Source organism: Belonocnema kinseyi, chromosome 5 (assembly GCF_010883055.1).
Source record: "Belonocnema kinseyi isolate 2016_QV_RU_SX_M_011 chromosome 5, B_treatae_v1, whole genome shotgun sequence".
In the NCBI taxonomy this organism is placed as follows: domain Eukaryota; kingdom Metazoa; phylum Arthropoda; class Insecta; order Hymenoptera; family Cynipidae; genus Belonocnema; species Belonocnema kinseyi.
In genome coordinates, this window is record NC_046661.1 from 85,929,933 (window position 1) to 85,943,060 (window position 13,128).

Genomic DNA, 13,128 nt, shown 5'->3' on the forward strand with positions numbered 1-13,128 from the left:
AAGGAGGAAGTAGAGGAATGTAGAGGTAGTAAAAGAAGAGGTTTGAACCAACTAATTAACGTCCTAATATAGACTACGAAAGCCTTTTTTGTAGAAGCGCAATGTCTGCTTACACTAATTTCTATTAAATTTATATGGAAATAATTGAATTATCAGGTTTTAGAGCATTCATGACTAATTCGGATGAAAAAACAGAGGATGAAAACACTTATCCTTTGAATTTGAACGAACTCTTACAACACTCGATCAATTCTGATTCTCAGTACCATTACCTGAGTCTTCTTTCCCTAAGAACCATGATCTGGAATCTTGATATCTTCATCTCCTTATCCAACTTTTTAAATATGGAGGTAAGGGCCGTCCATAAACTATACTTGATCAATTTCGGGATATTTTTCAAAATAGGGCAAATAGGTTGATTTTTTACGAAAATAAGGGAACTTAAAATAAATTGACTCGTCATCAACAGGAGGAACTTTTAAAACTCCAGGAATTCTGCATTATTGAAGATGAAGAAGACGATGAAGATCTTGAAGAACAAGAAAAATATGTAGTTGACGAGTCTAGTTTACTTCGTCATCGGATTTTATCAGATTCTTATTACGTGAGACACAAACGATTTGAATACATCGCGAAAGCAGAAGACTGTCTTCTATTTTCCCGAATTCCTCCACCTCAGGGACCGGAAGAAGGATTTGTTTCAACTTCTTCAGAGTCGGAACTAGAAAATTTTTTGCAAGAAAATATTCCTGGTCTGAGAGACTTTGGATGGGTTTCTCAAGCTAGAAAAGCTTTCAAGAATTCCGGCGGTCCAATGAAGGTTAGCCTCTGCTGGAAGTAAAGAGATAGAGATCCTATCTTTTTGAATAATTTTGAATCTTTATGATAGAAAGAGATAGAGAAAATGTATCCCATTCTATCTTTATTGTCGATTTACATTTACGTCTATCTTTTTCAATACCGTCATTTCTATCTGTTCTTACCCTTCATCTATCACGTCCATCTTTTTCAATCCCCTCTTCTCTATCACATCCTATCCTTCATTTATCACGTCTATCTTTTCCAATCCTCTCTTCTCCATTGCATACTGTTTTTCATCTATCCACTTCAATCTTTTACTATCTCTCTCACAATTTAAATGCAAGTCTATCCACGTCAATATTTTTCAATCCCCTCTTCTCTAACTCATTCTATCCTCGACCTATTTATGTCAATCTTTCTCTATCTCTCTGTCAAATATAAATTTCCGCCTGTCTACCAACGTCAATATTTTTATATCTTTCTGTCAATTTATTTTGCCTCCTATCATTTTCAATCCCCTCTTTTCTATTTCATCGTATCCTTTATCTATTCATGTCAATCATTTTTTAACCTCTCTTTCAAATACAAATTTACATCTATCTTTTTCAATCAACATTTATCGTTTTATATCCGTTTTACAATCTCAATTCACTTTTATTCTTTTTAATACCTTCCTCTCTATCTCATCCTATCCTTCATCTATCCACGGTAATCTTTTTTTGTCTATTGTTCAATCTAAATTCACGTTAATATTTTGCAATACCTTCTTCTCTGTCTCTTTCTATCCTTTGTCGATCGACGTCAAATACTTTTCTATCTCCTTGTCAATGTAAATCCACGTCTATGTTTTTCAATCCTATTTTCTCTATCTCATCCTATCCTTTATCTATTCATGTCAATTTTTTTCCATCTCTTTTTCAAATATAAATCTCCGTCTCTTTTCTCTAATCACGTCTCCCCTATCTCATCATATCATTAGCCTATCCTCCTCAATCTTTTTCTACCTCTCTGCATATCTAAATTTCCGTCTATCTGTTTCAATCCCCTCTTTTCTATCTTATCCTATCCTTCATCTATTCACGTCAATCATTTTCTATTTATTATTCAATCTAAATTCACGTTAATCTTTTTCAGTACCTTCTTCTCTATCTCATCCTATCATTTATCTATTCATGTCAATCTTTTTCAATCTCTCCTTCAATTATAAATTTCCGTCTATCTTTTTGAATCACATCGTCCTTATCTCATCATTAACGTTACATTATCTTTTTATATCTCTTTGTCAATCTAAATATCCGTTTCTCTGTTTGAATCACCTTTTTTCTAACCCCTCTTTTCTATCTTATCATAACCCTCATCTATCACTTCTATCTTTTTCACTTCCTTTTTCTCTATCTCATCCTATCCTTTATCGATCTACATAAATCTTGTTCAATCCCCTCTTCACTATCTCATTCCATCCTTTATTTATTCATGACAATCTTTTTCTATATTTCTGTCAAATATAAATTTCCGTCTATCTTCCTACGTCAATATTTTTCTACCTCTCTGCCAGTCTAAATTCCCGTCTATTCTTTTCAATCTTCTTTCCTCTATCTCATCCTATACTACATCTATCAAAGTCTATCTTTGTCTATCTCTGATATTCTAAATTCATGTTTATTAATTTCAATACCAGCTTTGATATTTCATCCTATCCTTTGTCTATCCACATCAATATTTTTTTTATGTCTTTGTCAATCTAAATCCACGTCTGTATTTTTAAGTCGCCTCTTCTCTATTTCATCATATGCTTTATCTATTTACTTCAATCTTTTTACTAAATTCACGTCTATAATTTTCCGTCCCTTCTGCTCTATCTTGTCCTATCCTTCAGCCATCCACGTCAATCTTTTACTATCTCCTTGTTAATCTCAATTCACCTTTATTCTTTTCAATACCCTCTTCTCTATCTCATCCTATCCTTCATCTATATCCACGTCAATCGTTTACGATTTCTTTCTCAATTTAACTTCACGTTTATCTTTTTCAATACGCTCTTTAATTTATCTCAACCCATCATTTAATTATTCTTATCAAACTTTTCCATCTCTCTCTCAAATATAAATTTCCGTTTATCTTTTTCAATTGCATCTCCCCTATCTCATTTTATCCCTTGTCTATCCACATCAATATTTTTCTAAATTCTACATTCACGTCTATCTTTTTCAAGCCCCTCTTTTCTATCTTATCCTATCCTTTATCTACCCAAATAAATATTTTTATTCTCTATCTCATCCTACCTTCATTTATCCATGTCAATCTTTTAATACCCCTCTTTCAATCTAAATTTATGTCTATCTTATTCTATCAGGGTGTCCAGCGATTTCTAGGAACAACATTCAAGGTCTTTTACAGGTTTTCCAGGTCAAAAAATCAAGTTTTTCCAGACCTCCTTTTTTTACATCAAATAGTCAAATAAGCGTTTGTTATACATGTAAATGATGAAACATTTCATTGTTTTATTTGCCGACAGTTTGTAAAAAAAACATAATCATAAGTAAACGAATTTCTAATTTTTTGCAAACATCCCAATGGGCACAAAATTTGGCGACGTCTTTACGACATCGTTATGACATCTTTACGACAACTTGACGATATCATATGTCCATGTAGTTAAGGTGTCTTTACGATATCTTAAAAATGTCGTATGCCCTGACGACGTCTATACGAAATCGTAAAGGCACCATAACGACACGGACATAGGATGTCGTAAAATTGTCGTAAAGATGTCGTAACGATGTAGTAAAGACGTCGCCGAAATTTATGCCGACCCAGTGGGTACACAATTTGGCGACGTTTACGACATCTTTACGACACCCTATGTCCATGTCGTTTAGCTGTCTTTACGATGTCGTAAAGACATCGTCAGATCATGCGACTTATTTGCGATATCGTAAAGACAGTGACACGACATGGACATAGGATTGAAATTCTGGAAATCTTTTAAAATCCTTATGGATTCTTTGAAATACTTTTAAAAATTTTCTGAAATCTTTTTTATTCATTTAAAATCATTAAAACATTTGAAATCTCTGTAAAATATTTTGGAAATCTTCCAAAACATTTTGAAATCATTTAAATTCTTTGAAATATTTTGAAATCTTTGAATATTTTGACATCCTTATGAATTCTTTGAAATATTTTTCTGAAATGTTTGTGTTTAGTTAAAATCATTAAAATATTTGAAATCTCTGTACACTATTTTGAAATGGTTTTAAATCTTTGAAATATTTTGGAAATCTTCTAAAACATTTTGAAATGGTTTAAAATCTTTGAAAACTTTTGAAATCTTTGAAATCTGGTGTACTGCCCTTTCTAAAATATTTAAATTTCTTGTATTCTTTTGAAATCTTTATAAAATCTTTGAAATCTTTTGTAGAATCTTTTGTATTCATTTGAAACCTTTGTGGAATATTTTTAAATAATTTAAAAGTTTCGTAAGATCTTTGAAATCTTTGTTAAATGTTTCGATTAATTTTGAAATCTTTAAAATAATTTTGAAATCTTTTCTGTTCGTTTGAAATCATTAAAATCTTTTCAAATTTATTGAAATCTTTTGAAACTGTTTAAAATCTTTTAAATCTGGTGTAACGTACCCTTTTTGAAATCTTCTAAAATCCTTATAAATTTTTTTAATCTTTCTGAAATCTATTGTATTAATTTAAAATCATTAAAATATTTTTAAAATCTTCTGAAATATTTTGAAATCTTTATAACATTTTTATGAAATCTTAGAAATCTTTGTTAAATCTTTTGTATTTATTTGAAGTCATTAAAATATTTGAAATCCTTAAATCTTTGTGAAATATTTCGAGATCTTCCTGAAATCCTTAAAAGAATTCTGAAATCTTTCTTTAATCTTTGTTTGCGAAATCTTTTGTGTTCGTTTGGAATCATTGAAATCTTTTAAATCCTTTTCAAATTTATTTAAGTCTTCTGAAATTGTTTAAAATCTTTAAAATCTGGTGTAATATACCCTTTTTCAAATTTTTAAATATTTTTTCGAATTTTTAAGGCTAAAAAATACAGGATCGCCGTTTTATTCACAGATAAACAATTCCTGCTGCAAATAATGTTAAGCAATTTAAAGCCTGAAATATTAACAATTGATCATTTGCATTTTTATTATAAACTGTACGTGAACACTTCTTAAATTAAAAGTTAAATTATTTTGATTTAAAGTAGTTTTGCAAATCCTTAAAAAGCTCAAAATTTTATTCGAAAATCTTGAAACATCTTCGTGTTGTGTTAAATTTAAATTATTTTTGAAATATTTTCAGAACTTCTAAGCATCTTTTAAAATGTAGCCGGATTTGTCGGCATAATTGGACACTTCGTTTAAATTATTTACTTAAACGAATTTTTTCTTGGAATAATTTTAAAAATTTAAAAATTTCAAATTTGAGGCTGAAACAATATTTTAAACTTAATAAGAGCCTTTAATTATAAATATATTATTTTTAAGTTATTACAAATTTTTTAACAGTTTAATAAAATTTCAATTTGGCGCTTACAATTTAATTTTTAACGTTAAAATCTGAAAATTCTTGAATTTTTAACGCTTCTAATTTTTAATTTTTCAAGTCTTGAAAAACTGAATTTTAAAACTCTTTAAATGAAAAATGTACACTTAAAAATTCATATCTCAAAGGGAAAATATTTCTGTGAAAGACCAAATTCGGAAAACTGTTAAAGTCAAACTTGCACAGATTTTTTCTATAAATTTGTAAAATCTCCCGTCAAAAAATAAATTCACTGCAATTTCCCGGTTTTTCCCGGTTCCATAAAATTCCTGGACATTCTATATTGGGATTGAAATTAAAATTATGGTATCAAAAATGTTTTTAATTAAAAATTAAAAATTTCTTTCAAATTAAAATATAAATTTTCTATTCTAGAGCAGCGTGGTCCTGAATTTACTCGACCAGATGCAAAAAGCAATTCCAAATGTCGAATGGGTAGACCAGTTTACATGGGAAACAAACGATTACAAAGAAAATTACTGGCTTCCGGAAGATATTAAAGGAATCGATTTAGTTCTTCGCTACGCAGAATTGAACGAATCAGTCGAAAATGTAGAAGAAGCTAGAGAAAATTTGAAAATCTTTATTCAATCTGCACATGGATTTGTAAAATTCGAAAAACCTCTGGAATTTCAAGGATTTGATTGGTTTCTCGCAACGATCTTCATTATCTGCAATTGTGATTTAGAGAAGTAGGTTTCCCCCTTTTAAATCAAAATTTTGTCTTTAATTTTATTTCATAAACGACTAAAAAAACATTAAAATATAATATTTTAAGAGACTTTACAGACTAAAATGCTAGCTCCCCAAACAGGGGAAATAGAATTCCAAATCTAACAAAATAGCTGAAATTTAACAACTAAAAAAAAGATGATTTTTCAACAAAATATTTGAACTTTCAAGAAAATAGTTGAATATTTAACAAAATAATTGGATTTCTAATGAGGAGTTGAATTTTTAATAAAATAACTCGAATTTCAGCAATATATTTGAATTAATTATATTTTCAACAAAGTAAATAATTTTTCAACAGTAGTTGAATTTTCAACTAAATAATTAAATTTCCAAAAAATAGTTGAATTTTCCACAAGTATAATTAAATTTCCAACAAAATACTTGAATCTTTAAAAAATAAGCGAATCTTCAACAAAGTAGTTGAATTCTTAACAAAACAGTTGCAATTTTAACAGAATAATAAAAATTTCAGCAGTAGTTGAATTTGCAAAAAAATAATTAAATGTTCAACAAATTAGTTGAATCTTTAAAATAATAATCGAATTTACAAAGTTATTGAATTTTCGAAAAAATTAACTAACTTTTCAATAAATAGTTGAACATTTAAGAAAATAATCAAATTTTCAACAAAACAGTTGCATTTTCAATAAAATAATTAAAAATTCAACAATATAGTTGAAGTTTGAAATAAAGAAATAATTTTTTGAAATAATTGTATTTTCAACAAATTAATTAAATTTTCAACAAACCAGCTTGAATTATTGAGAAAATAATTAAATTTCCAAAAAAATATTTAAATTTTCAAGTAAATGATGAATCTTCAACAACAAAAATAAACTTTTAACAAATAGGTTCAATAGGTTAACAAATAGGTTTAATTTGCATACCAGAAAGCCGGATTTTTTTATCCAAAAATACGAATTTTCAACAATGCAGTTAAATTTTCAGAACAGAAAATTACTTTTTTACAAAAGAGTTGAATTTTTAATAGAATAATTAAATTTTCAACAAAACAGTTGAATTTTTTATAAAATAATTAGAATTTTTATAGTTTGATTCTGAACTAAATATTAAAATCTGTATAAATTACTTGAAAATTTTCAGCAAAGTAGTTAAATTTTCAACGAAACAGTTACAATTTTCACAAAATAATTAAAATTTCAACAGTAATTAAATTTTCAACTAAATAATTAAATTTACAAAAAATAGTTAAATTGAAAAAAAATCTCAACAAAATAGTTGATTTTTCAACAGAACAGTTGAGGTTTTAATAAAATAATTAAAATTTCAACAATAGTTGAATTTTTTTTAAATACTTGAATTTTCAACAAAGAAATTAAATTTTCAAATGAAACCATTGTATTTGTAACAAAATAATTTAAATTTTAACAGTGGTTGAATTTTCAAATAAATAGTTAAATTTATAAAAAAAGGTGAATTAAAAAATGATTGAATTTTCAACCAGGTAGTTGAATCTTTAAAAAATTTTTAAATTTTCAACAAAACAGCTTGATTTTGAATAAAATAATTAAAATTTCAACAGTAAAAAAAAATTAAAAAACTAGTTCAATTTTCAAAAAATTAATTAAATTGCCGACAAAATAGTTGAATCTTTAAATAAATAATCAAATTTTCAACAAAATAATTAGGTATTCAACAAAACAATTAAATTTCCAACGAAAAAGTTGCAATTTTAACGAAATAATTAAAATTTCAACAGGAGTTTAATTTTCAACTAACCAATAACATTTTTTTTAATACTTGAATTTTCAAAAAAGTAATTAAATTTTCAATAAAACAGTTTGAATTACACAGCTCAACACAAAAAATCGAGAAAATTACTCCTGGAGTCTCAGGTCTCCAGACAATGCACTAGAACGGCCGGATCGCGGAATGGCCGGAATGAGGCGTTGACCAATCAAAAACGTTCCGCTGAGTCGAGCTCACCCGAAATGTTCGAAATTTGTAAGTTTGCACCAAAAGGCGTTCCGAACGCCGTTTGGCGCAAACTTAAAAAAAATTCGAACATTTCGGCTCAGTTCGGAACGAGAACGACACTGTTTCCGCTAAACGTTTCTGATTGGTTAACGCCTCATTCCAGCCATTCCGAGATGGCGCCACAAAAATTAGGTCTGACTTTTTCATTGCATTACATTAAGAAAAAGAAAAAATAATTAAAAACTTGATTCTGTTTGCAAATAAACAAAAAAAAAGATATGAAAAAATAAGAGTAACTATTACTAATTATTTAAAAAAAGAAAAATTTCTGAAAATATGTAGTTTAATCTGCATAAAATATAATTTTGAGATACATTTTGAAAGAAGTTCGAACTTCATATTTCTATGATTTATTTTGCTGATATTATTGATTTTATTATTTGTTCAATTAAAAAAAAATATTTATTGTTGAAATTATTAATGTAAATGTAAATGTAAACCTTAAGAATTTCAAGTTTTGAAGACAGTATTTTTAAAAAGTAATGGTAATTGTAATTAAAATGTTTGAAGGAATAACTTGGTAAAAAGTCAATGACAAGACTATAAATGAGAAAATGGATTTAATATTATTTAATATAATATATATATTTATTTAAATTGAACCAAACTTTTCTTGCGATTTTGAATTTTTACATTAAAGATCATTAAATTCTACAGATCTTGACTCGCCGAACTTTTGTCTCCTCTATTTTTTATTAATGATTTTTCCACTCAAAGTATGGAAAAACTAAAATTCTGTGCATAACAATTTTTTACGCTTTAATAACTGATCAGGAAAACTTTATATTGTCTTCAATAAATTTTTAGGGAATCATAGGATACAAATAATTTGTTTATTAATCCATTTATTTGTTTTAAACCAATTTTATGAACAAATTGATAAATAGTCTTATTATCCGTAAAAAAATTTTTGTTGCTAAAAGTGCTTTACAATGATGTAGGAATGACATTTAATAACAAAAATAATTTAAAAGTTTATAATAACCACTGTGACAAACAATTTTTGTGGACAAATATTAGAATTTGAGATTTTTCAAATTATAATTTCCTTCAATGTCCAGAACGACCTCAGGTATTCCTTAAAATAATAAATATTTCATAATATTTAATAAAATATAACAATTTACATTTTTGTAAACAAATTAGATTAACAAATTAGAATTTTTGGCCCTTCCGCATAGACCATTTTTTTTGCACTGGAAATGTTTTAAGCTATTGGAAGAATAATTGCTAGTCACAAAAATGTTAGAATAAGTTAACAATAACCACTGTTATTAACAATTCTTGTGACAAAATATATTTAAACTTAAGGTTTTATCAAATTTAAATTTTCTTTAATGGCCAAATCGGTGGGTTGTCAAAAGATTTTCTATTGAGTCAATCTTAGCATGTTATATTCTACTAAAAATTATCAAAGATACATTTTTTTAGGAATATCCGTAGCCATTGTAGCGATTAAAGAAAACAAAAAATTTGATAAAACCTTACATTTGAATATTTTGTCACGAGAATTATTTATAACAATGGTTATTATTAAATTCTCAATTATGTTTGTGCCTAGCATTCATTAGTACAACATCTGAAAACATTTCCAGTGCAAACCGAAAAAATTTCTATGCGAAAGGACCAAAATTTCGAATTTGTTAATCTACTTTATTTACAAAATTTTAAATTGTTATATTTTATCAAAAATTAATAAACATTTATTATATTGAGAGAAAAAAATGAAGTTCCAGCGACTGAAGGAAATTATAATTTGAAAAATCTTAAATTCTAATATTTTTTTACAAGTATTGTTTATAACAATAGTTATTATAAACTTTTAAATTATTTTTGTTATCAAATTTCATTCCTACACTAATGTGAAGCAATTTTAGCAACAAAAAATTTACAGATAATAAAACTATTTATTGACCATGGTCCCGCCAATTCGATGCTCAAATACGTTCGACTTGGAGTGAACTGACGCCCCCCACCGTAATCATTGCATTGGCGCGAATGGAAGGGAAAGCCCACTGCCGCACTCGATCTATGATGTCAGAAAGGTCGGGTGCCCTAGGATGCCGAATCTGATTGGTTAACTTTTTTTTACTTGCGCCTGGCAGGACCATGCTTTGTTGGATCATGACACCTTGCACTATTATCATTTCTATTCCGTTCGAATTTCGAAGTCGTTTAGTTGCGTTTAGTAGAACGATACTCAAGAATAGCACCCGTATGGAGTGGAGGCCTGACATTGAGATGGAATCTGACAGATCGAGTGCGGGCGAAGAGGGTCGGAAATAAAAAAATTCGATTCCACAACTTTTCAGTCAAAAAGAATTAAGTGACTTGGGGAGAGAAAAAGTCTCATCCTCACCGGGTTATGGGGTTATTGAAGAATGTAGGTAATGGGTGTAATGGAGACGATCTTTTGCACACCTTTACCCCCTACTCTTTAGTCCAGGCACCCGTTTTCGCGCACGCACACCGTGTGCAACTCTCAGTCCAACGTCCAGCTCGAAATTAAGTGTCTGCTCCAAAATCCTCATTTTCTATGTTCGCTCATGTTCATTTTCGATAAAAAATGGATTCTTTCTCGTGGGCACAAAGTGTGGTGACGTCTTTACGACATCGTTACGACATCCTATGTCCATGCCGTTAAGATGTATTTACAATATCGTAAATAAGTCGTATGATCTGACGATGTCTTTACGATATCGCAAAGAAACCGAAACGACATCGACATAGGATGTCGTAAAGACGTCGCCAAGTTTTGTGCCCACTGGATTCCTACAAAATCACATCAGGGAGATCCATGCTCCAATAGTTCCAGAGAGAACAAAATTGAAATTATGTTTCATCCCATTGGGCACAAAGTTTGGCGACGTCTTTACGACATCGCTACGACTACTTTACGACATCCTATATCCATGTCGTTAAGATGTCTTTACGATATCGTAAATAAGTCGTATGATCCGACGATGTCTTTACGATATCGCAGACATCGAAACGACATGGACATAGGATGTCGTAAAGACGTCGCCAAATTTTGTGCCCACTGGGATGTACAGAAATGCAATAGTCTAATTGAAAATTAACTGTTTTTATTGAAAATTCATCTGTTCTGAAGGAAATTCGTATCTTCATCATTTTAGTTAAAAAAAAATTTTTTTCGTCGAAAATTTAACTATTCTGTTAAATATCCGTTTCTTTTTTATGTTCAAAATTAATTTGTTCAACTGACTATTTCATTTTTTGGCGAAAATTCCATATTTTTTTATATACATTTAATATTTTTTGTATAAAAAACAACCATCTAATTAAAAATAAACCTTTTTCGGCTGAAAACTAACTTTTTTTGTTGAGAATTCATATTTTTCGGTTGAAAAGTCACCTTTTCTGTAGAAAATTCTTACTTTCTTCTCGAAAATTAAACAATTTGGTCTTAAGTTCAATTGCTTTGTTAAAAATAATTGTTTTGTTTGAGGAATCACCATTTTTGTTACAAATTAATTACGTTCGTTGAAAATTTTATTATTTAATTTTTGTCGAAAATTTTTCTTTTCTAGTTAAAAATTCATGTATTCTTTTAAAGATTTGTCTTTTTGGCCGAAAATACTAATTTTCTTGCTTAAAACTTAACATTAATTCATTAATTTTTTAAACAAATGGAATTTGTTTCAATATTTTTTAAATAAAAATTATTAATATTACTTCAGTGGAATATTGATCAACATTGTTCAATTTTTTTTTAAAATAAAAATTATTACTTATATATTACTGATAAATTAATTACTATTAAATTAATTATTAATCAGCAATTAATTATTACTGATAAATATTCCACTAGATCCACAGTAATAATTTTTATTTAAAAAAATTCGAAACGAAATTATTTAAACAAATTCCACGAACTAATGTTATTAAATATTCCAGTAGACTAATATTAATAATTTTAAGGGGAAACCCCAATTTTTCGAAACAAAAATATTTAAATATTCGATTTATTAAAAAAATTAATAATTAATTAACCAATGATAATAAATATTCCACTGGATCAATATTAATAATTTTATGTAAAAAAAGACGAGAATATAGTGCTCAAAAGGTCGATTTCATGAAGAATTGACTTTTTTTTTTAAGGGTAGTTTTCAGATCCTCATGGGGGTGTGTTAGGGGTGTCAAACCTATATCTCTCATACATGAAATTCTTCGTTGGACTTGAATATTTTCAACAAAGTAGGTCAATTTTCAACAAAACAGTTTTATTTTTAGAAAAAGAATTAAAATTTCAACAGTAGTGGAATTTTCAACTGGAAAATTAAATTTCCAAAAAATATTTAATTTTCAAAAAATTAATAAAATTTCTCACAAAAAAGATGAATCATTAAATAAATAATCAAATTTTCAACAAAATAATTAGATTTTTAACAAAATAATTACAATTACATCATAGTTAAATGTTTAACTAAATATTAAAATCTGTATAAATATTTGAAAATTTTGAACAAGGTAGTTAAATTTTCAACAAAACAGTTTCATTTTCAACAAAATAATTAAAATTTCAACAGTAGTGGAATTTTCAAATGAAAAATTGAATTTCTAAAAAGTAGTTGAATTTTCAAAAAAATAATGAAATTTCCGACAAAATTTGCAACGAAACAGTTGCAGTTTTAACAAAATAATTACAATTCCAATAATAGTTGAATTTTCAACAAAACAAAAAAATTTGAACAAAATAGTTGAATCTTCAAAAAAAAAACAACTTGTTAACAAAATAGTTGAATTTTCAAGAAAACAGTTGAATTTTTAATAAAATAATTAAAATCACAACATTATAGTTAAATTTCGAACTAAATATTAAAATCTGTATAAATAATTGAAATTTTTTAACAAGGTAGTTTAATTTTCAACAAAACACTACCATTTTTAACAAAATACTTACATTTTCAACAAAATAATTAAATTTTCAACGAACCAGTTGCAATTTTAACAAAATAAAATTTGAACTAAGTAATTCAATTCACAAAAAAATTAAGACTTCAAC

The 13,128-nt window shown here is 27.6% G+C and overlaps 1 protein-coding gene across 1 annotated transcript in view; it reads left to right on the forward strand.

The window, feature by feature from the left end:
• Positions 1-13,128, forward strand: part of LOC117172503 (protein broad-minded-like) — a 38,252-nt gene that overhangs the window by 13,849 nt on the left and 11,275 nt on the right. Inside the window, exons 4-6 of the mRNA XM_033360510.1 lie at positions 157-350; positions 470-820; positions 5,742-6,058. Coding sequence (XP_033216401.1) covers positions 157-350; positions 470-820; positions 5,742-6,058 — 862 coding nt within the window. The remainder of the gene's footprint in view (positions 1-156; positions 351-469; positions 821-5,741; positions 6,059-13,128) is intronic.